General features: G+C 39.6%; 1 protein-coding gene across 1 annotated transcript in view; it reads left to right on the top strand.

Moving 5' to 3' along the window:
• rexo1 (REX1, RNA exonuclease 1 homolog) overlaps positions 1-25,547 on the top strand; it is a 91,214-nt gene that overhangs the window by 48,490 nt on the left and 17,177 nt on the right. The window contains exons 4-11 of the mRNA XM_072244124.1: positions 4,504-4,705; positions 7,460-7,620; positions 10,448-10,582; positions 11,352-11,475; positions 13,932-14,057; positions 19,228-19,368; positions 20,116-20,229; positions 21,347-21,420. Coding sequence (XP_072100225.1) covers positions 4,504-4,705; positions 7,460-7,620; positions 10,448-10,582; positions 11,352-11,475; positions 13,932-14,057; positions 19,228-19,368; positions 20,116-20,229; positions 21,347-21,420 — 1,077 coding nt within the window. The remainder of the gene's footprint in view (positions 1-4,503; positions 4,706-7,459; positions 7,621-10,447; positions 10,583-11,351; positions 11,476-13,931; positions 14,058-19,227; positions 19,369-20,115; positions 20,230-21,346; positions 21,421-25,547) is intronic.

Here is a 25,547-nt window from a genome sequence, read left to right as displayed (position 1 = left end):
TGCTACTCGGCCTCAGAGTTCCTCCAGCAGTTTGTTGCTCCAGGTTTTAATATCTGCAGTTTCCTGTGTCTCCAGGAACATGGGCTGCGTTGTTGGTCAGGAGAAGTCCCATGATCCCTGAAAGCGACAGCACGGGAAGAGGCTATTGGGATGCTTGCCTTCATCATTGGTGGCACGGAATATGAAAGCTAGGATGAAGGTGCAACTTTATAAAACACTGGTTGGGCCACAGCTGGTTGCCAGATGAGCAAGGATCAGTTTTATTCATTATATACATTGACATGTGCAGTTGTAGTAAGACGTTTCATTTCCTGTACTACAAGAGGATTTGAATAAAGACAAATGTACCATTGCATTTTTAATAGTTCATTGCACATCCACATTGGTTTTCAGCAACTTGTGTACAAGCAGCTCAAAGTTAATTTGACTATCAACATTAAATGAAAAATAGAGGACCTGAAGTTTTTATTTTGTTTCCTATTGGAAAATGGAGCATTTCAGTTTTTTAGGCATCCTAAAATGCCAAGTGACATTTAAAAATAAAAAAAAAATCCTGCAGGTCCTAATTTAGAAAGTTATTATCTTTCCTCATTTGTGAAATGTTGCTCCGTGACGTTTACTCATCTATGCACTGAACTATGGGTCTCAGGCTCTCTTTGTGAACTTCAGTTCAGAACGCTATTTGCTTGTGGTTACTGTTTACAGGATTAGTTTTTTTTACTTTCTGCACGTTGGGTGTTCGACAGTCTTTTTTATGGGTTGTTTTGGCTTTCTTTGTTTCATGGCTGCCTGTTGGGAGATGAATGTCAAGGTTGTATAATGTATACATACTTTGATAATAAATATAGAAACATAGAAAATAGGTGCAGGAGTAGGCCATTCGGCCCTTCGAGCCTGCACCGTCATTCAGTACAATCATGGCTGATCATCCAACTCAGAACCCTATACTTGTCTTCTCTCCATACCCCCGATCCCTTTAGCCACAAGGGCCTTATCTAACTCCCTCTTAAATATAGCCAATGAACTGGCCTCAACTGTTTCCTGTGGCAGAGAATTCCACAGATTCACCACTCTCTGTGTGAAGTAGTTTTTCCTCATCTCGGTCTTAAAAGGCTTCCCCTTTATCCTCAAACTGTGACACCTCGTTCTGGAATCCCCAACATCAGGAACAATCTTCCTGCATCTAGCCTGTCCAATCCCTTTAAAATTTTATATGTTTCAATCAGATCACCCCTCAATCTTCTAAATTCCAGAGAGAATAAGCCTAGTCGATCCAGTCTTTCATCATATGAAAGTCCTGCCATCCCAGGAATCAATTTGGTGAACCTTCTTTGTACCCCCTCTATGGTAAGAATGTCTTTCTTCAGATTAGGGGACCAAAACTGCACACAATACTCTAGGTGTGGTCTCACCAAGGCCTTGTACAACTGCAGTAGTACCTCCCTGCTCGTGTACTCGAATTCTCTTGCTATGAATGCCAGCATACCATTCGCCTTTTTCACTGCCTGCTGTACCTGCATGCCCACTTTCAATGACTAGTGTACAATGACACCCAGGTCTCATTGCACCTCACCTTTTCCTAATTGGCCACCATTCAGAAAATAATCTGTTTTCCTGTTCTTGCCACCAAAGTGGATAACCTCACATTTATCCACATTAAATTGCATCTGCCATGAATTTGCCCACTCACCTAACCTATCCAAGTCACCCTGCATCCTCTTAGCATCCTCCTCACAGCTAACACTGCCGCCCAGCTTCGTGTCATCCGCAAACTTGGAGATGCTGCATTTAATTCCCTCGTTTAAGTCATTAATATATTGTAAACAACTGGGGTCCCAGCACTGAGCCTTGCGGTACCCCACTAGTCACTGCCTGCCATTCTGAAAAGGTCCTGTTTATTCCCAACTCTTTGCTTCCTGTCTGCCAACCAATTCTCTATCCACATCAATACCATAACCCCAATACCGTGTGCTTTAAGTTTGCACACTAATCTCCTGTGTGGGACCTTGTCAAAAACCTTTTGAAAATCCAAATATACCACATCCACTGGTTCTCCCCTATCCACTCTACCAGTTACATCCTCAAAAAATTCTATGAGATTCAAATAAGAGGAATTCTGCAGATGCTGGAAATTCAAGCAACACACATTGAAGTTGTTGGTGAACGCAGCAGGCCAGGCAGCATCTCTAGGAAGAGGTACAGTCGAAGTTTCAGGCTGAGACCCTTCGTCAGGACTAACTGAAGGAAAAGTTAGTAAGAGATTTGAAAGTGGGAGGGGGAGATCCAAAATGATAGGAGAAGACAGGAGGGGGAGGGATGGAGCCAAGAGCTGGACAGGTGATTGGCAAAGGGGATATGAGAGGATCATGGGACAGGAGGCCCAGGGAGAAAGACAAGGGCGGGGGGGAACCCAGAGGATGGGCAAGGGGTATAGTGAGAGGGACAGAGGGAGAAAAAGGAGAGTGAGAGAAAGAATGTGTGTGTATAAATAAATAACGGATGGGGTACAAGGGGGAGGTGGGGCATTAGCGGAAGTTAGAGAAGTCAATGTTCATGAACATTGACTTCTGAAGATTCATCAGACTGATTTTCCTTTCACAAATCCATGCTGACTTTGTCCGATGATTTCACTGCTTTCCAAATGTGCTGTTATCACATCTTTGATAACTGACTCTAGCATTTTCTCCACCATCAATGTCAAGCTTACCGGTCTATAATTCCCCGGTTTCACTCTCCCTCCTTTTTTAAAAAGTGGGGTTACATTAGCCACCCTCCAATCCTCAGGAACTAATCCAGAATCTAAAGAGTTTTGAAAAATTATCACTAATGCGTCCACTATTTCTTGGGCTACTTCCTTAAGCACTCCAGGATGCAGACCATCTGGCCCTGGGGACTTATCTGCCTTCAATCCCTTCAAGTTACCTAACACCACTTTCCTACTAACATGTATTTCCCTCAGTTCCTCCATCTCACTGGACCCTCTGTCCCCTACTATTTCTGGAAGATTATTTATGTCCTCCTTAGTGAAGACAGAACCAAACTAGTTATTCAATTGGTCTGCCATGTCCATGATCAATTCACCTGTTTCTGACTGTAAGGGACTTACATTTGCCTTAACCAATCTTTTTCTTTTCACATAGCTATAAAAGCTTTTACAGTCAGTTTTTATTTTCCCTGCCGGCTTTCTCTCATAATCTTTTTTCCCTTTCCTAATTAAGCCCTTTGTCCTCCTCTGCTGGACTCTGAATTTCTCCCAGTCCTCAGGTGAGCCACTTTTTCTGGCTAACTTGTATGTTTCTTCTTTGGAATTGATACTATCCCTAATTTCTCTTGTCAGCCATGGGTGCACCACCTTTCCTGGTTTATTCTTTTGCCAAACTGGGATGAACAATTGTTGTAGTTCATCCATGCGATCTTTAAAAGCTTGCCATTGCATATCCACCGTCAACCCTTTAAGTATCACTTGCCAATCTATCTTAGCTAATTCACGTCTCATACCTTCAAAGTTACCCTTCTTTAAGTTCAGAACCCTTGTTTCTGAATTAACTATATCACTCTCCATCTTACTGAAGAATTCCACCGTATTATGGTCACTCTTACTCAAGGGGCCTCTCACGACAAAATTGCTAACTAACCCTTCCTCATTGCTCAATACCCGGTCCAGAATGGCCTGCTCTCTAGTTGGTTCCTCAACATGTTGGTTCAGAAAACTATCCTGCATACATTCCAAGAAATCCTCTTCCTCAGCACCCTTACCAATTTGGTTCACCCAGTCGTATGTAGATTGAAGTCACCCATTATTACTGCTGTTCAAATGTACTTTGAACTTTGTGTTCTCTAATATTATACATTCAAAGCTCTGTTAATTGATCGTGTCACTGCGGAGGTCAGTTTTGGATTAGGATTAATTAATTCACACTGAGCTATAAAATATTTATTGCATTACTCGGTGTGATAGCAGCCAATATAAGTATATTGGAAAGTTGGCAGGATGCATTTAGTGCATATTAATATAATTACTATATTTTTCCTTTAGCGCTGCAGGTGGTATTTTAAGCTACATGGTAAGGTAAGGAGGTGTTTGAGTTGTAAGCGGCTATAAAAAGTAGCAACTTTTCTGTCCTGTCTTAATGGTCAGCTTTTCAATTCAACTTTACTGTTTAGTAAGCAGTGATAGTTAGAGTATGGATGAAGATAGGTGTGTGGAGGCTTGTGTTAAACACAAACACATCTTAGGTGAAATGGACAGTATTTTCTATGCAGATATATTCATGGTATGAACTGAACATATGACTGTGGCACTGGATTCTATTGAAGCTAAAATCAGTGGTGAATCAGAATTTCTTTGAATGACTACTTTGAGTAGAATGGACCAATGCATCTTTAAAATATGTTTTAAAAGATGTAAAATTAATTAAACTTCCTAGTGCCTTGAGGGGTGAGGAGAGTTCTCATTGCTCGTATAGGAAAGCATATGATGATTTGAGTTATTTTTGTTCACAGGTGGAACCTGCCAAACCAGTTATCCGTCCTTTTCGTAGACTTACTGCCCAAGAGGTTTGTTATCAGCGGAGTCTGATGGCACAACAGCAGGCCGCACAGCTTGCTGAAGTGGAAAAATCAGTTAGTGCATTTTTCAATCGAGGGAAGAAGACGAGAATCGCGCACAAGCCGAAGACAGAGATTATATCATCGGCTAATGAATGTAAGCAGTACTTTGCTTTCATACGTAAGGCTATATAATGTTCTGAATTTATTTGTATTCATTATAATTGCGGAAAGTAGTTTTGTGGCCCATCGTGCCATTGCCTATGGTCTGCTTTTGCATCTTAGGGCCTGTATTTGTGTCGTCTGGTTTTTACACCAATTTGCAATGTTGTCTCCTTGCTGTACTGTGAAAGAAGGTAACAATTGCAGATATGATGTAGGGTTTTGTCTCAGATGAAGTGAAAGGCTGTATTGAAACTGAACTTGTCTCAAGATCCCAAACATTTGGAAATAGGATAGGCATTGTAGGGTAATTTTATATTCTCTAGTGTATGTTCGTATTCCTGGAAAATTTGGTGTTGATTCTCTCACAACAGTACTGAGAGTTCAGATTTCCCCTTGCCTGTGGCCGATAACATTACAACTTTATTTGAAACTACTTTTATGTTGTTGACATTTCAAACAGAAAATTATTTTTTCCCCAAGTCACTCAAGTGTGAATTTCTAAAGAGCAGTGGAAATCTAGAACTTCTGACTTTTCTTTCACTTAATGCACATAAAAAAGCTATTAATGTGGGGCAATTTAAAATTTGAAGCTGATGCATTTTTAAGCAATGGCATTGCATGTTAAAGAACTAACCAAGATCTAGTTAAATGGTTAAAATATGGCTGTGTTCTTAGTTGTGTTGTCAATGCTTGGGTACCAACCCAAAGCATCCTTTATGTATGTGATCTCTTGTGGGCCAGGCCTGATGAAGAGTCCTGACTTGAAACATGGACTGTTTTTTTTTACTTCTATAAATGCTGCCTGATCTGCAGAGTTTCTCCAGCATTTTATGACTGATGCTTTTTACATGTTATTCTTGACAGTTTTTGAAGGGAAGAGCGCATCCTTTGCTGACCTTTGCTAACCTTTGCTAACAGTACTCATTGGTTACTCACACTATAAAGACATGGTATAAAGGCATTGGTGCTTTGAAAATGTGATAAACTTCGAGTTTTTGACTCTAGCAAAGCAATTTTTTTTGGATTCCTACTAGCACAATGCTTGAGGTTAGATAATTTGGTAAAGATTGAAAATTGCTGTACTCAATGCCATAAAAATGCCGTTAACAGATGTTGAGCATTAATAAATGCAGAATTGTATGCTGTCAGAAGTGTTGTGCTAAGGGCCCCACTTAAATTACAAGATTTTTTAAAAAATTGCAGCTGAATTGCTGTCAAGACAAACAAAAATGGGAATGTAATAGTGGCTTTTTATAATTTGTAACTTAATCTCAAGCAGTGTGCTAGTAGGAGTCCTAAAAAAAATTAACTTGTCTCATAGCTGCTCTTGAGAGCGAGCTGTTATCCTTCCACAGATATTAGACATCAAAATGACCAGAGAATGAGCAGGTGAAATCTAGCACTGATACATGTACACACAGACACACGCCTGGAGGAACTCAGCAGGGCAGGCAGCATCAATGGAGGGAAATAACAGCTCAACGTTTCAGGTCTAACCTGCTGAGTTCCTTGAGCATTGTGTGTGTGTGTGTGTGTTGCTATAGAAGAACCCTTGTATTGTTAAAGCAACAGTCTTTGCAAAATCCTGATTATATGGTGCCCTCTATCATTTTTACAAGCTTAAATTTGCTATCTTATGTAATTGGAGTGTGAAAGTAATGGGTCAAATTTTGTAGGTCAACAAAGAGCCCCTTTTGCTCACCTGATTTTGAAAAACTTGGGTTACATTGGAATGACCTTGAGGTTGGAGAGCCGACAGAACAGGTCAGAATTAGGCCTGGCACATGCGAAGGGCTCTTGATACCAAACTGGCCCTGCTCTCTGTTGGATTCTGATGTTTTTAATCCAAGGTTCTTTTGCAAGTCAGGAAAGAGGCATAAAACTTGTTGCTTCATGATCATTTTATTAAGCGCTAATGGAACACAGAGAAATGGAAATGGGGTGTAGCATGGCTCCAGTAGGGGAAGAAGCAAAGATGGTGGGCGAACATGTTCGGCTCTTCGTGTATCCCAGGTAAACAGACATTCTATTCAAATTTGTAGTTGAGTTAACCAATCCTATTCAGATAATGTGATACCACAAAGCTTCTAGAATCAAGCAAAGAACTGTAACCACAAAGGTACACACTGAACAATTGCACGTACATACATTGACCTCTAGGAAACATACTAAACAGTTAGGTGTATATAAGCAGTTATACTGTGTGAAATACAAATAGCAATTAACTATTAAACTACAAAGATAATAACAATTATACAACATCTTCTAAATTGGGACTTTTTTTTGCACTTTAAGTCAAAGCAAAAAAAATTCTGAGTGTCTCAGGTGTTCTGACAGAAACTTTCAAAAAAAATATGAAAACCTAAAGTAAATTAACCTTAAACACATAGAATTTAAAAAGCCTGCCTAATACTAATTAAAATATAATTAAGACTTCTGCAGCTGCTACCCTGCATTGAAAATGAAGATGAACATTCTTATGTCAGGTCCAGCATAGTGTGGAATGCTTGTATGAATTCCACATCCTAGGCTGTGGGGAATTATCACAAATTAAGAATCTCTCACTGGATTTCATAAGGATTACAAGATTGGAGTGCTGAAAACTTTACCTCACAGTTCCTCGCCTAATTGTGGGGATTTGTCGGTAGCTATACCAGGACATCCTGACATTCCTCTACAAAATCTTGTCCAGGATTTATTGTTTAAATTATCAGACTGATACATATCACTCTTTTCTGTCCTATAGCTCCATTGAAGCAGAACACAGAACCAATAAAGAGAACTATATGTCCTAATGGTCCACAAAACAGCACCCCTGGTTTAAAACCTCATACTGCTATTGGCATGGCATCAAAAACTGTATCTACTATAGCACAGAAGAGGATAGCTCATACTCCTACTGTGAAGGTAAACCTCCATAACTGGTTTCCATATATGTTTAACATGAATTTGGTAAATTCAGTACTGCATAGTATTTGTCAGTGTACTCCAATTCTCCTGCAGCAATTAAGCTGAAGTTAATTTTAATTTTGCATCCCAGCCTCTGACCCTTTCATTCACCTCCCCCCCCCCAAAGATATTTTCAAGATTCAAAGTTGTTCAGTGTAATTTCCAGTACACAAGTTTAAAGGAGAACGAAATAGGTGTTACTCCAGATTTGACACAGCACAGAAGAATCACAATAGGATTTAAAAACATGAAAGAAAAACACTATAAATACATTAGAGGTTATATACATTGATTATGTATACACTGATTGAATGTCCATAAAATGATGCTTGGCATAGGAGTGTCTATATATAAAGTGGCTGACAGGAAATTATGAAGTAGTGGTGGTTGGGGGTGTGAATGGGGTGGGTTAATAGGAGAGGTGTTGATCAGTCTTATTGCTTGGGGAGAAAATAACTTTTTTGAGTCTGGTGTCCCGGCGTGGATGCTATGTAGCCTCCTGCTTGGTGGGAGTAAGACAAATAGTCCATGAGCAGGGTGAGTGGTTTCTTTCATGATGTTACTGATCCTTTTCCAGTGCCTTTCCTTTCATTCCTTTTCATACTAAAAGTGTTTGGTCGTGCTGTGCAATTTTGTTCCATTGTTATTAGTACCTCACCACTTACCTTTGCTGTGGGCATTTAAACTCTTGTGCCTTAAAATCTTGCTACTTTTAACAAACACAACATTATTATTAGGGTAGAGTTTAAAACTATCTGTGTTGCATCCGCTCTGAATATATTTCTCTTTGAATTCTAAATGCATGTTAAGCATCTCCTATCTGAAACGCTTGGGGATGGGCCCCAAGTCTAAACATAAAATCTCTTTACATTACACATACAGCTTATATACAGCTGGTACAAAGCTCACAGAGTGAACAGTCCGCTGTAAGAGCACAGTCTGACGTGATGGAACTGGGTCTTCTGCAGACTGTCAGAGTTGAATGACCACCACTATCTATTACCGCGTTCCAGCGCTGCAATTAGCTTCATATCCTCCATTAATTTCAAACAGCCAACCAATCCACGGCAGCTATGATGAGGGTCGGGGGTGGGGGGAGAAGTAGTTTTGTATAATATTTTAATTATTTTGTGCATGAGACAATTACCTTCAATTTTCAGTTTGTCGTTATAGATCTTTGCTTGTTTTATGACCAGCATACCATTAAGCAGCATATGTTCACTCCAACTCCTTTAATACATGATCAAGATCTTTATTTATTCCTCTGTGCAGTGTTTTTCTATTTTTCATTAACTTTGTTCATTACATATGTGAGGTCACTTCTCAGAACTGTCTGTAGTGTGCAGAGACCTGAGCGTCACCCGGGAACCTTCCAACGCCTTGTGGAATTTTCCATTTGAGCGCTGACATGATGTCAATAAAAAATTTCAGATTTCTGAGGTTTTCGGATTTTGGAATTTCGGATAAGGGGTACTCAACCTGTAATATTGAACAGTGGTATTATAATCTATTACCTTATACAATATACTGTTTGTCCTTCCATTTAATTTTACGCAAAATAATTTGTATTTATAATCTAAAAGAAATGGGGTATGATTGCACCTGACGAGGTTCAGTTGTGTATTCAAAATTTACTGAGCTAAAGGTCTAGACACCTTTCATATCTCAGCGTAATGTTAGCCACAGTGAGGGCAATTAGTGCAAAACCACTGATGGAATAACATTGCTGATCTTAAATAGCAAATAGAAGTGGTTTATTATTTAATACCACTACCTTGGTTTAATATACATAAGTTGAATGGTTCAATTGGTTTTCTACTTTTTAATTTTGAGAAGTTTCTCGGCTGTTTGCAAATGGGTCTGATCAGAATCAGGTTCGGTATCACTGGCATATGTTGTGAAATTTGTTGTTCTGCAGCAGCAGTACATTGTAATGCACAATTTAAAAACTATAAATTACAATAGATGTACTTAAATTGAATAGTAGTGCAAAAAGAGGGGAAAAATTGAGAGGTAGTATACGTGGGTTCATTGTCCTTTCAGAAATCTGCTGGCAGTGGGGTAGAAGCTGTTCCTGAAATGTTGACTGTGTGTCTCCAGGCTCCTATACCACCACCTTGATGGTAGCAATGAGAAGAGGCCATGCCCTGGGTGGTGGGGTCCTTCATGTTGGATGCTGTCTTTTCAAGGCATAATCTTTTGAAGATACCTTCGATGCCGGGGTCACTAGTGCCCATGATGGAGGTGGCTGAATTTGCAACTTTCTGCAGCTTTTTCTGATTCTGTGCAGTAGCTCCCTCCATACCAAATAATGATAAAACCAGGTAGAATGCTCTCCACAGTATATCTGTAGAAGTATTGGGAGCATCAGAGTTGCCTTAGGTTCCATAGCCTGTGACCTAGTTAGCATTTGTGAGATCTCCAGCATATAATGGAATTTATGTGATTGTATAAAATAGGTGCGAGGCAGGAAATGACAACACAACATGAGTCTGCAATCTGTCGAGATAGGGGCTTAACTTGCATATGGACAATACCATTATTTTTGAGGCCTGAAGATGATTTGTATTTTGAAGAGGCATGGACTATATGGTAGTTTATTTTCTTGAAGACAAATGTAGTGCAGTATTTACATTAGGAAATCTGCAGTTTTGTATTAGAATTGTGTTGGTTACTTCTGTTTAAGTTGTTTATAAGTTTAAATTGCAAATCATAAAATGCAATAGGAACTAAAAACTTACCTGTACTTCCCACCCTGTCCCCCATGCCCTCCCCTCCAAATAAGTCAAGCCTGAAGAGACCCACAATTCCTACAGAATATGGCTCAAAAGTTCCAACAAACGTGAGACAACGATACCTGAATGTCTTCATCGATGAATGCTTGAAAACCTGTGGATCTGAACAAATGGCCTATGACAAGGTATAAATTTTCATATCTGTGTGAAGTTATTTAAACGACTATCTGGTAGTTGAAAACCGATTCTAATAATGGAGGTTTCCAAGCATTTCAAAGTTAACAATTTCTTAAAAGGATTGCATGTCAAGCTATCAGTTTTATTGTTAAGTATGATTGCTTTAAGCTGGAGCTGCTCTTTGAATTAGTGAATAATTATATTCAATTAGCAGTTATCATTTGTTAATAACTTAACCAAAAACATTATGTGAGAAGAGAAAGAATAAGCTAATGAATGTTTGTGGTAGAAGTTAATGTGTTTATTGAAGATAAAAGAATAGTGCTAGACCTTAAAGCAGGGGTTCTCAACCTTTTGTTAATGCCATGGACCAATACCATTGGAAACTCCTACTCTACCTTAAACAGAAAGAACTTGGAGACCATAGGACATGAGAGCAGAATTGGATCATTTAGCCCACCAAGTCTGCTCTGCAATTCTATCTTGGCTGATTTATTATCCCTCTCAGCTTCTGTGTTTTCATGCAGTTTTATGATGTTTTAATTTAATATTTCATTAAGTTATTTTGATATTTAAATATGTATTAAAACAAATTAATTAAACAAATTAAACTGGGAATTTCAGTTGTGGTGATAAAAATGTCAGCATTACCTCCTGAGATGCGTATTTCATTGTAATTGCTGTCAGAAAATGTAAATTATTTCTCTAAATGTAAACTAGGGAATTTTACTGGATATGCATATATGACCAACTGAGAACCCAGATTTGACATTACAGGCCTTGAGTGAAGAAAGTATAGTGTATCAACGAAGCACCAGCAGAACAGTGTACCTGAATGTGGCTGTAAACACCTTAAAGAAGTTGAGGAGCCAAAGCAATGCCAAGCCAACACCTACAAGAAGTACGTTACTACATGATTATCTGTTTGCCTGTCATCACTCAACTTGGTTCCAGTTAAATTTTGGTTAAGTTTACTCAGCTAAATTTGTTTAGATAAAATAATGGTGGTTTTCTGTTGTGCACAATGATGGCAGGAAACCTGTGCGGGAGTGTTTTTAAAGTGGAAAAGCAGTTGCACTGGAGCAGTTCCACTCTCTTGACCTCAGAAGTCCAAGTCAAACAAATGTCACAAAGTAGGGTCTTCCTTGGTTGCAGAGAATGTCCATGACACCTTCTGTGCCTTGTCATGCCCTTCGCTCTCCACGGAGCATTGCAGAACAGCTTTCCTGGCGGTTGGATCTCACTGTAGATCTCATCTGCCTAGTCCGCAGGAGCTGACTTCGCACGCTAGGACAGGCATGTTTCTATCTCACTGGGTATGAGGCTGCCGGCTACCCTCACCTGATTTAGCCTGCCTGTCGAAGTGGTGTACCAGGGTGTGGCTGCTGTCACATTCAGGCAGCTACTTGGAGCTGGTGGGGACCAAAGGTGAGTGAGCTGCCCTGGAGTGAATATGACAAGCCCCTTCACACCACATACACTCCTGGTAAAATAATACAGGGAAGTAAAATGATGCAAAACATTATTTAGTACTAGGACCAATCTCATACAATATGTGAGGCACCTAAAACAACTAAAACAAGAGTAAGTTGGTTCTGTGCCAAAGTCCAAGCAATCCTTCACATGAGTTTGGGGTCATAACATTTCAGGCCAATCTTTAGAAGAGTCTTGTTGATTTGTGCTCTGGCAATAAATGCATTTGGGAATTGTAGCAATTTTATGTTCCAGAAGCTGCACTGCAGGCATTCAGACTCAGGTTTATCACATGTACACCACATTTCACTGTTATGATGTACATGTGATAAGTTCAAGTTAATTGTCTTGAACTCACCTTTTTATTCAGGCATCTTTCCTTCACCAGACCTGATGAGGGGTCTCGGCCCGAAATGCTGCCTGATCTGCTGAGTTCCTCCAGCAATTTATGTGTGTGTTGCTTTAATGTCATCTGACTGTATACACACTATATACAACCAAACAAAACAGCATTCCTCCAGACCATGGTGCACCCTCAAAATACATATCACGTAGCACCTAAACTAAAATATTGCCATAAATAAGTTAATAAAGTAAAATTCAAAATGCATGTAGTTTGCAGCACAGATAGACAGTAAGCAGCTCACTGTTCTAGTGATGAGACCTGAGAGGTGGCAGGGTATTCATTAGTCTCACAGCCTGAGGGAAGAAGCTGTTGCCCAGTCTGGCAGTCCTGGTCCTGATGCTCCTGTGCTGGGTCAAAGAGATTGTGGGATAAATGGTAGGGATCCTCAACATTGCAGACAAAGGGCCCATAGTAACACTCCGGTAAAAGGTGGTAACAAATCATCATATAGGAGGGAGATTGAAATCTGGCCAAGTGGTTCCACAGCAACATCATCTCACTCTGTGTCACTAAGATCAAGGAGATGATCGTTGACTTCAGGATGTGGAATCCAGAGGTCCATGAGCCAGTCACCATTGGGGGAATCAGAGGCGGAGAAGGTCAGCAACTTTAAATTTCTCAGTGTTATCATTTCAGAGGATCTGTCTTGGGCCTAGCTTGTAAGTGCAATTACAAAGAAGTTTGGGAAAATTTGGCAAACTTCTATATGAGTGCTGGAGAGTATATTGACTGGTTGCATCACGGCTTGGTATGGAAACACCGATGCCCTTGTGCGGAAAAGCCTACAAAAAGTCCATCATGGATAAAGCTTCCCCACCATTGTGCACATCTATACGAAGCAATGTCCCTGGGACGAGCAAGGAGGATGCTATGGTCAGCATGGACCCGTTGGGCCGATGGGCCCATTTCCATGCTGTATTACTATATGACTCTGGGATGATTCTATAACATCTTCCAGTAATTGCTGACATAATGGCTTAGGTTTAGTATAAACGTACTCAATTGAAAAGCAGTTCTGATCTGACTTTTTTAAATTGGGCAGTTCTGGGAGTACTTATGTGAGGATTAAAATATTGGTACGTAGCATTTTCAATTTAAGGTTACTATTGCCATTTGTACAATCTGGCTTTAGATCCACCCTGAAAGTAAAAGGAAGTTGAATGTGGTACCGTGTGCTTTATCCCAGTAATTTTAGATCTTGGAATCAGATGTGTGTCATAAGTTAACATTGCAAAATGGAAGCCAAAAGCTTAATGTGTAGAGTAAAATGCACCTGCATTTATTTGGAAAAAGATACATAATATTATCTTGAGTATACATAATGCTTAAGTGAAGCTGCTAAATGGTTAATAGACTGGAATACTGCATTGCAATTATTTTTTGTAACATAATAGTGCCTTGACATGAGCTGTTATGTACAATCTCAAACTGTTCTGGTCAGCCCTATTTCTACTGCTGACGCATGTTCACTCTGTTAGAGACAACTATTGTATCTACAAACAAGAAGGTACAGTCACATGAAGCAGTGCTTGGGGGAAAATTGGCCACGAAGACAAGTTTCACTCTGAATAGATCTGGAAAGCAACAAGATGTTAATCTGAGAGGTAAGTGAACGTTTGCCAAGAGCACTCACGGTCATGAGACCATGATCATCCATGTCATTTGACATGGCACATAATGATGATGCAGTGAACATATCTGTTTAAGCCACAAGCTTTCAATTTCCCTGATTTACTTGTCTAAGTGTGAAGAAGTAACACTTGACAGATGTTAAGCATCTGTGTTTTTAATCATATTTATAAGTATGTCGTGCAGTAATTGCAACTTCCAACATGCTGTGAAATTACTGATCACATGATTTCTCACCTCAGTAGATTACTGATCTTGGCCACAAATGTTTTGCAAAACATTTCTCTCTAAAAGTTAAAGAATCAGGGAAGTTAAGTCTGGCTGCTAGTTAAAACAGCACTTGCAAAAGATTAACCGATAGTCCTTTTGCTGTGTACAATACTTAAAGATAAAGATCTCAAGATTTAAGATTCTGCCATGTGATTTCCAATACACAAGTGTAAAGGGGAATTAAAAGTCACCCTGGATATGATGCAGCATAAAAAGATAAAGAACACAATAATTAAAAAGAAACACTAAATATAAATCAGGAAAGGACTTTCACAGTGAATGGTAGGGGACTGAAGTTGGCAGTAGAACAAAAGGATCTGGGAATACAGATAGAGGCGTTCAGGATAATGAGAGGCATTGATCGTGTGGATAGTCAGAGGCTTTTTCCCAGGGCTGAAATGGCTAGTACGAGTGGGCATAGTTTTAAGGTGCTTGGAAGTAAATATAAAGGAGATGTCGGGGTAAGTCTTTTACGCAGAGAGCGTTGAGTGTATGGAATGGGCTGGTGGCGGTGGTGGAGGCAGAAACGATAGGGTCTTTTAAGAGACTCCTGGATGGATTCATGGAGTTTAGAAAAATAGAGGGCTATGGTTAAGCCTATGTAGTTCTAAGGTAAGGACATGTCGGCACAGCTTTGTGGGCCAAAGGGCCTGTATTATGCTGTAGGTTTTCTCTGTTTAATTCCTTGACAGTGGTGTGACTGGTAGGTAAGGTTGTGTAGAGAGCTTTTGGCACACCACTGGCCTTCATAAATCACAGCACTGAGTACTGGAGTTGGATGTTCTGGGGAAGTTTTATAAGACTTTTAGTGAGGCCAGATTTGGAGTATTGTGTGCAGCTTTGGTCACCTACCTACAGGAACAATATCAATAAGCTTGAAAGGGTACAGAGAAAATTTTTGTGGCTGTTGGCAAGGCTTAGGGATCTGAGTTATAAAGAAAGGTTGGATAGGGTGGGACATTATTCCCAGGAGAATGGGAGAATGAGGTGAGAACCTTGTAGTGTTAGACAAAATTGAAGGGTATAAATGCAAACTGGCCTTTTCCTCAGAGGGTGGGAGATACTAAAACTAAAGGTCATAGGTTTATGGTGAAAGATGAAATATTTAAAGGGAACCTGAGGGGAACTTTACCCAGTAAGTGGTGAAAGTGATGGATGTGGGTTCAGTTGCAACATTTAAGAGAAGTTTGGTTAGGTTCGTGGATGAGAGGGGGTATGGAGGGCTATGTTTAGGTGCAGGTGCATGGGGCTAATCAGAAAAGCAGGTTGGCACGGGCCAGACAGGCCTTAGGGCCTGTTTCTGTCCTTTAGCGCACTGACTCCTGTTAGGTTTTTGTTTGTTATCGGTATCTGGAAGTATTGACAAATATCAGTGAATAAAGGTACTGGTTATCAATTGTGATTTAATAGAATGTGGAACAGGCTAAAAGGTTTTCGCCTTGTTCTGTTTTTGAACACAAGCCAGCCAGATCAGACACTTCAGAACCCCTTGATCAATTAGTCATGAATTGGATTGCAATAATTGCTGTACCCACTGGGCACTGATAGACCATTTGGCACCAACTCACTTTGTGTAGTATGGTGGCTTTAGTTGCACAAGCAAAGTAAATCTCTGAATGTGGTAAGCAACTAAACAGCACATTTTTGTTTTTAGACTCTTAACAGTACACCAGTGCAAACCTCAGAATAACCCACCCTTGGCTTTTGCCAATGCATGTGCCTGTTTACCAGGCTTGACTTGGAGTGCTCTTATAACAGAAACTGTATGTATACTGAGTTAAAATAACCTCCACATGAGGATTTCTTAGTGACTTGATTTGAAGACTGTTCCACATGGTGAATGATCTCTGCTTGATCAAAATGAAAAGAATCATCATTCATAATCTAACAATTTCAAATCTTTGGTGCTAGGGAAAGTCTTTGGGGTTTAGTTAATGGTGAGGTCCATCACATAAAAAATATTGGGAACCCTAATAAATTGTAGAATTCAATTTGCGGAAGGTATGTCTCTAATCCTGAACTTTGGTCAATTTAGGGACTAGTCCTTTATTTTCTAAAATCCATCTGACATTCAATAAAAAGTGATAAGGTGGGAGCCATTTAATTGTGGCTAATTAGCCGGAGAAGTTATTAGCTCAAGTAAAAGCTGTAAAATTAATGGCAATTAATTTAGAAAATTAATTATCTGCCATTTAGAAAATTATCTGAAAGTCAGGAGACAGGACAGGGAAAGAAGAGCTAATACTCAAATTGGCCTGAGGTGACTTGCAGTGTTTGTCAAAGATCTATGTTAGGGCGTCAACCGTTCACTATATTTACACATAAATTGATTAAAGGGATAGAAATCCACTGAAGCGAGTTTGCCAAATAATAAACATGGGCAGAATTGTAAACAGTATAAATGGAATCATAAAATTAGTCATATATTGGATGAAGTCAACAGGATTGTGGTAAGTGGTATTCATTGCCGCTAAATGTGAACTTATTCGCTTTAGGTTAGAAGAGGTGGGTGTAGATTTGCAGCAATTAGGACTAATAACAATCCATTGAATCTAGGGGATTCTTGAAAATGGGCAAGTACAGAAAATAAAAGGCTAATGGTATGTTGAGCTTTATAACAAAATACTGGAAGACTAATAATGAGATCGTATTCCCAAAATTGAGAATATTAAATAATTAATTGAAATTGAAGTATTAAAAAGAACTAATGGGAGATGCTCCCTTCGCTAGCCTGCAGGTCACCCTTGGACAAGGAGTAACACCTGCTTAGTCCCCCCTCCCCCCCCCCCACCCAGGGTCACGTGAGGCCATGGGATCAGGTGGTGGATGGTCGTATGAGCAGCTGGTATAATTCACAAGTCCTGGTTATGTGACCACTGGCACCAGGCAGACAATCTCTGAAGAATATTTGTAAAGACACTGCCAAGAAGAAGGCAATGACAAACCACTTCTGTAGAACAATTTGCCAAGAACAGTCACGGTCCATGGAAAGACTATGATCGCTCACGTTACACAACACAGCACATAACAAATGAACGAATGGGAAAGAATAAAAAAAACATTGAATTTTGAATTGAGTTAAACTTAGGGCCAGGTTTTTCAGAGTTGATGTAAAGAACTTTTACAAATGAAGGTTGGTATAATAGTGGAATTATATAGTGGCATATGGGGAGCAATAAATTATTGTGAGTGTTGATGCTAGTCAAAAGTAATCAAAAAAAGCAGAAAAATGTGTGTATGAAGTTCACAGATCAGCGTTGGTATCATTGAATGGCTGAATAGATTCAGGGATATAAATGGTCAGCTCCTATTCCATCTTACTGTGTGATTTTTTTTTGGTTGTGCATTGTGATCAACGTCTATTCACTGCACTTGCGGTATGGTCTTCTGCATTTCGTTTGATATCGATTATTTATCTGAAATGTTTTCTGGCTGAGTAGTAGGTGATGCTGGCTATGATACATAAATTTGTTTCTGGATTGAGGCAAAAACCTAGAGTCAATATGTCTGTCATCGTTGCTGCCTCCTTCATGAATGCATGAACTACATTGTGCCAACAAGCAGAGTTTAAAGTTGCTCATTGTTTGAATTTGAAAACTAGGTACAAATTTTTTCGGTGTCTAATCCATATCATCTACCCTGTTCTCTTCATGTTTTTGTCTTATAGCCCCACAGTCTGGTTGCTGTTAAAAGTGCCAATGTTACAGCACTGGGATTGATGCTGTAGGGAACACTAGCTCAAGTCATTCTGAGACAGATATACACATAGTGGTTCTGTACAGCTCCCCCATTTTAATGGAGGCATTGGAGCTAGATTCGTAGTCAGGTGGAAGAAAGACTTCAACATTAGTCCTGTGTTGCACATGTTTATGACCAGTCCTTTATTAAGGTGATGGTGGCTGGCATGCTGTTGGTGTAAGGGTTTCCGAATATTTAAGAATAAATATGTCTCTCATTTATAGCATCTTCTCAAGACTCCCACTTTGCAATGCAAATGTAGATACTGATGCATTCAAGATTCAAGGTTGTTTATTGTCATTCTTCAGTACACACGTGTAAAGAATGAAATGATTGTACTCTGGAGGCCAAGTCATTGGGTATATTTAAAGTGGAGGTTGATTGGTTGTTGATGAGTAAAGGGCATCAAAGGTTACAGTTGGGGTAAGGCAGGAAAATGGGACTGAAAGGGAAAATAAATCAGTCATGATCGGATGGCAGAGCAGACTGGATGAGCTGAATGGATTGTTTCTAAAATCAAATAAATGGATTATCTGGAAAAGCTAATACATGGGGAAAAAAAATAAAATTGCAAATCTTCCTTTCAGTAACTTAGTTGACCAATCTTGGTCACAAAATGCAACATGTTTATTTTACATGTTTAAGTTCTGCATACACTGTAGTGGAATTCGTTAACTAAGTAGCACTATGGTCATAGGACAATTTTAGACACCATCTGCAGAACCATGTGGTGTTTAAACCAAACCATATTGAATATTGATTTTGGATGAAGTTTGAAAGGGAAGAATATTAGCTTTTTTGTACCAAAACCTTTGAATTCAGGTAAACAATCAGTATAATTCATGCTTGTTCTATTTGCATCAGTAATGTGCCAGAACCTTGGACTCCCTCTGAGCATCAGCATAGTTCTTCCACTTCGGATTAAACATTCAAATTGCTGGAGGGTAAATGTTATTCATTGTTTCCATGGGCTAGAAAGAGGTTCCAGCGTTACCTTTACTGCAGCTATAGTATGAAAGGTAGAAACAGAGGAGTCTTGCAAGCTGCTGTCAACAGCCTTTGCTCCATTGGGGGTAACTAACTAACTATGAAAGGTACTACCAATTCCTCGCACGATTCAAATTTATTTCATTGCAGGTGCTGTGTTATACAACAGATTAAGTGAGTATATTTTAACTGAAGAACAATTGCAGGAAAATTGTTATCCAAGGCCTCATCCAGACAAACCAGGTGTTGCAGTGATTTTTAACCAGACTGAGAAAAAGAATAATGTTGACCGTGAGTAAATTTTACTGCTTGATAAAATTCATGTTAAATAAAAACTAAAAAGAATGATTAATATCCATTCACTTTTAATTTTAGAACATAGGAATCTACAGCACATTATAGGCCCTTCACTCACAGTGTTGTGCTGACCATGTAACCTACTCTAGACACTGCGGAGAATTTCCCTACCACATAGCCCTCTATTTTTCTAAGCTCCATGTACTCTTAAGAGACTCTAAGAGTCTTTTAAAAGACCCTATTGTATCAGCCTCCACCACCATCACTGGCAGTGCATTCCACGCACCCACCATTCTCCGTGGAAAAACTTGTCTCTGACATCCCTCTACTTTAAAACCATGCCCTCTTGTGTTAGCCATTTCAGCCCTGGGAAAAAATCTCTGGTTATCCCACTCGATCAATGCCTCTCATCATCTTATACACCACTATCAGGTCACCTCTCATCCTCCATCGCTCCGAGGAGAAAAGGCCAAGTTCGCTCAACCTATTCTCCTAAGGCATACTCTCCAATCCAGGCAACATCCTTGTAAATCTCCTCTGCGCACTCTTGATAATATCCACATCCTTCTTGTAGTGAGGTGACCAGAACTGAACACAGTACTCCAAGTGGATTATTGATATGATGATTAAAGCATCTGTAATAATAATTAAGCATTGGATTTAGAGTTAATGTATTGGTGAAATAATTTTTCAGTGTTCAAGTAAAACTTCAAATTAAAAACTTGTATTCTTGTAATTTAGCTTCAATAAGGACCTGTTGTCGTTGTGGAGCTGAATATGCTGTTTCCCTTAGTGGGAACTGTATTCGGAAAGAGGAGTGTCACTATCACTGGGGACGGATGCGTCGTCAAAAAGGTAATGTAGGAATAATTAGCACAAAGAAATAATATTGAACAATTTTTTTCATATTTCTGCAGTTTGAGGTACAATCACAGAATATCCATAAAAACAGTACTGTGCCCTTGTATTTTGAGTTGCGATCGTAATGGTTTATAGTGTTGGTCTTGCCAAATCCATTCCACACCTCACCACAAGGATAAATGTTATAGTATACATATGTAGAATATACTTCTATGCATTCAGTGTAACTACAGTACATAAACTGACCAATAATACTCTAACCCTTTGGATTTGCAGCCTTATTAGAGCTTAACTGTGTTTACATGTGTCTGTGCTAAATCATCCTAATCTACAATTCTTCTTAAGCCATAACAAAATTCATCTTTCATACATTGGCTTTTAATTTGAATGGTATTTCTAATTTGACAGTCCTTGAATATTTTCTTTAAATAATTAATTACACTGCATAAATGCCTATTACTCTTAAAGCTTAAAACTGAAAGTTTTCAAGCTAACTTAAGGTGCCAAGTAGCTGTCTGTGTTGTGCAAATTCCAGCAATGATTCTCTAAATGACTAGTTTTCATTCCCTGTTATTTTATCTTCACCCACCAGACTAACTGGATCCAACTGCCTGCGTCAGTGCCTGATTAAAGTAAACATCCAACTATATTTGGGATACCACAGTAGCTTAGGGGTTAGTGCAGCACTACTACTGCTCGGGGTGTTGGAGTTCGGAGTTCAGTGCCAATGTCCTCTGTAAGGAGTGTGTACGTTCTTCACCATGACTGCCTGAGTTTCCCCCAGTGCTCCGGTTTCCCCTCTCAGTCCAAACACCGGTTAATAGGTCATTGACACTTGTCCAGCGATTAGACTAGGGTTAAAGAGGTGAGTTGCTGGGTGGTGTGGCTTGTTGGGCTGAAAGGGTCTGTTCCACACAGTATTGCTAAATTGAAAAAAAAAATTTTAAAAGATGTCTCCCCCATGACGAACTTTCATAGTCCAACTATGATGCAGAAAAAAAGCATCAACCTCTCAGTGCATTTGTGTTAAATGTGCTTTCTTCCCAGTGTTGAAGCATAAAGAAATCCCATATTTTCTACCAAACCATTTCTAATCTTGTTTATGCTGCAGTACCTGGTGGTTGGGAAACACAGTACACCTGCTGTGCAGGAGCAGTGGGATCTCCAGGCTGCCAAACGGCAAAGGTAAGAGCTTTAGATGATTAATCATGTTCCCCATTAACCAAATGAAGTAAAAAGTCTGTTCAGAAATACTCCTACCCCACAGGTATCAGTGATTTTCTGGTTTAAGTTAATTGGGGAACAAGCTATCCATAATACCAATTTTAAAAATAGACCACTGAAATAGATGATCTTTGTATTGCTTGATGTGTTAATTATTGTGCTTTTTTTTGCGCTGCATCGGATTCAGAGTAACAATTTTTTTTTGTTCTCCTTTACACCTTGTACTGGAAATGACACTAAACAATCTTGAAACTTTACGAATGTAAAACCGGATCATATGGCTCCACTCCTCTGTAACAAACTTCAGAGGAACCCTGCGTACCCATTTTAGAGCATAGAGCAGCTCAGCACAGTGCAGGTCCTTTTGCCCATAGTGTTGTACAGACCTTTCTACCTACATTAGATAAATTTAATGTTTCCTTCCCACATTCTCCTGCTGTTTTCTTTCATCCAATTGCCTTATCTAAGAGTTTCTTAAATTTCCCTAACGTATCTGCCTCTATCTCACCCATGTCAGTGTGTTCCATGCACCATTGGCATCCCATCCCTCCTATCCTTAAACCGTTTTAAAATTGTGTCCTCTCCTATTAGCCATTTCCATCTGGGGAAAAAGGTGCTGGCTGTCTACTCTATTAATGCCTCCTATCATATACGTCTCTTATCGTTACCTCCTTTAATGAGGTGACCATTATTGAACACAAAAATGTGGTCTAACCAGGCTTTTGTAGAATTGTAACTTTACCTTACAGATCTTGAATTGTTTTTTAAATTTTTGATGTATGCACGCATCACTTCTCCATACTTGTAAGTCTACAGTACCTTGCTGTACTACCACCTATTGACTTGTAGTACGGCAAGAGCACAAGTCGTAGGAGTAGAATTAGGCTATTCAGTCCATCGAGTCTGCTCCACCATTTCATCATGGCTGATCCTGGATCCTACTCAACCCCATATACCTGCCTTCTTGCCATATCTTTTAATGCCCTGACCGATCAGGAAACTATCAACTTCCACCGTAGATATATCTACAGGCTTGGCCTCCATTGCAATCTGTGGCAGAGCATTCCACAGATTCATTACTCTCTGGCTAAAAAAAAATTACTCCCCATCTTTGTTCTAAAAGGTCAGCCTTCAGTTTTGAGGCTGTGCCCTCTAGTTCTGGATACCCCCACCATAGGAAACATCCTCTCCACATCCACCATATCTAGTCCTTTCAATGTTCGATAGGTTTCTATGAGATTCCCATGCATTCTTCTTAATTCCAGTGAGTACAGGTCCAAAACTGCCAAACGCTCCTCATATGTTAGCTCCTTCATTCCAGGAATCATCCTTGTGAACCTCCTCTGGACTCTCCAATGACAACACATCCTTTCTGAGATCTGTTGACAATACTCGATGTGGCCTGATTAGTGTCTTATAAAGCCTCAGTATTATCTCTTAGCTTTTATATTCTATGCTCCTTGAAATAAATGCCAACATTGCATTTGCCTCCTTTAACACAGACTCAACCTGTAAATTAATCTTCTGGGAGTCTTGCACGAAGACTCCTAAATCCCTCTGCACCTCTGATGTTTGAACCTTCTCCCCATTTAGATAATAGTCTGCACCAGTCCTGCTGAAGGGTTTCGGCCTGAAACGTCGACTGTACTTTTTATCCATACATGCTGCCTGGCCTGCTGAGTTCCTCCAGCATTTTGTGTGTGTTTCTTGTTTGTCTTGTTAGTTAGTCTGTACTATTGTTCCTTTAACCAAAATGCATTGTCATACATTTCCCAGCACTGTATTCTATCTGCCAGTTGTTTGCCCATTCTTCTAATTTGTCTGTCTTGCTGCAATCACATTGCTTCCTCAGCACCAACTACCCCTCCACCCATCTTTGTATCATCCACAAACTTTACCACAAAGCCATCAATTCCATTAACTAAATCATTGACAAACTTCCTTGAAGAACTCTTAACAAATTTGTCAGACTATTTTCCTTTACAGAAACCATGCTGACTTTGACATATTTTATCATTAGTCTCCAAGTACCCTGAAACCACTGAGGTTAGGCCGACTGGCTTATAATTTACTTTCTTTAACCTTCCTCTCTTAAAGAGTGGAGTGATATTTGCAAACTTCCAGTCTTCTGGGACCATGCCAGAATCAAGTGATTCTTGAATGATCGTGACCAATGTATTCATTATCTCTTCAGCAACCTTTTTCAGAACTCTGGGATGTAGTCCATCTGGTCCAGGTGCTTTGTCCACCTTAAGACCTTTCAGTTTGCCCAGCATGTTTCCCTTTATAATAGCAATAGCACTCACAGCAGCTCCCTGACACTTAACAGACATCAGGCACACTGCTAGTGTCTTCCACAGTGAAGACTGATGCAAAGTACTTGTTAAAGTTCATCTGCCATTTCTTTACCGCCTGTTACTAACTCAGCAGCATCATTTTGCTGTGGTCCAATGTCAACTCTCACCTTCCTTTGACTCTTTAATATAACTGAAAAAGAAAGGTAGACTTAGCACCTATTGACTTGTGGTATGGCATGGTAGATTCATCACCTATTGACATAGTACTGCAAGGTAGACTTAACACCATTTTGACTTTTTATTCATTAGTAATTTATGCTGCTATACCCCACAACTGTGAGATGTTTTAATTTATTCTATGCAACAATAATAAAATTTAAAAAACACTTCAAATTAGGAAGGCACTCACAAGATGCTAATCTACTGAGTAGACTACCAGGTTAGCACTGTTCACGTGTGATATATTAAGGTACTTTCACACTAAACTTGCCTTTTAACTGAAAATGGAAATGAATTAAATAAAAAGATATAAATAAAACACAGCTGCAGTAGCATGCCAACTGAAAGGGTAAAATTACAGATCCATAAAAAAAAAATCGGACATTTCAATAAACAAGCAAGAGCTGCCAGCACCACTAATGTGAATGTCTTGAACTGTCATAGACACGAAGATCAGCAGAGTCACTTTCTCAGAACCGTTTGTGCTGTGCTGTGACGACAAATCCAAAATAAAAACTATTCCTCAATGTGGCATAAAACAGCGTGTTCCATAAGGTGAACACGAGGAATTCTGCAGTTGCGGAAGTTCAAGCAACACACATCAAAGTTGCTGGTGAACGCAGCAGGCCAGGCGGCATCTCTAGGAAGAGGTACAGTCAGCGCGTGAGTCCTGACGAAGGGTCTTGGCCGGAAATGTCGACTGTCCCTCTTCCTAGAGATGTCTCCTGGCCTGCTGCATTCACCAGCAACTTTGATGTGTGTTGCTGTTCCATAAGGTGGATGATATTTCTCGATCTCCAACAGATCTTCATTGTCCTTGAACCTAATTGTTACATCAATGGCAGCAGCATCTCTAACCTTAGAACAATGTTAGAGGTTCAGCAGCTTCAGTTGTCCACAACAAATCTTGCTTTAAAAACAGACCATGTATGCTGTGCCACCTTGTTATGCACCAACTGGTCGATTTACTTGTACCTCTTGGGACATGGCATCGTTACGAGAGGGCACCGGCCGGACACATCCCAATGACTCATTTCCAGACCACTCCTCCTACTAAATTTATCCATATAGCAGTTTTTCATAAATTCTATTGTATTTCTTTATTTTCCTGTAAATGCCTGAATGAAAATAATTTTCAAGGTGGTATATTGTGACCTACACTGAACTGTTCCCACAATCTATGGGCTCACTTTCAAGGGCTCTACATCTCGTGTTACCAATATTTATTGCATTTTTTCTTTTTGTATTCATACAGTTTTTTGCACATTGGTTGGTTGTCCGTCTTGTATGCGGTTTTTTATTGATTGTTTCTTTGTATTTACTGTGAATGCCTGCAAGAAAATGAATCTCAGGGTTGTATATAGTGATGTACATGTACTTTGATAATAAATTTACTTTGAACTTTGAATTTTGTACTTTGATATTTACTGGGATCCTTCTTCTGGTAGATAAAAAGTTTCAGAATTGAAGTTAAGCTCAGGTAGCCACCTGAACGGAGGTCCAGGATGGAATCCTGTTGCTCTTGGACTTTATAACTCAACTTTCTCTCTCCAGTGTGTTGTCCCCTTCATT

The sequence above is a fragment of the Mobula birostris genome, chromosome 26 (assembly GCF_030028105.1).
Source record: "Mobula birostris isolate sMobBir1 chromosome 26, sMobBir1.hap1, whole genome shotgun sequence".
Taxonomy (NCBI): Eukaryota; Metazoa; Chordata; class Chondrichthyes; order Myliobatiformes; family Myliobatidae; genus Mobula; species Mobula birostris.
This window is presented reverse-complemented; position numbering and strand designations above follow the sequence as displayed.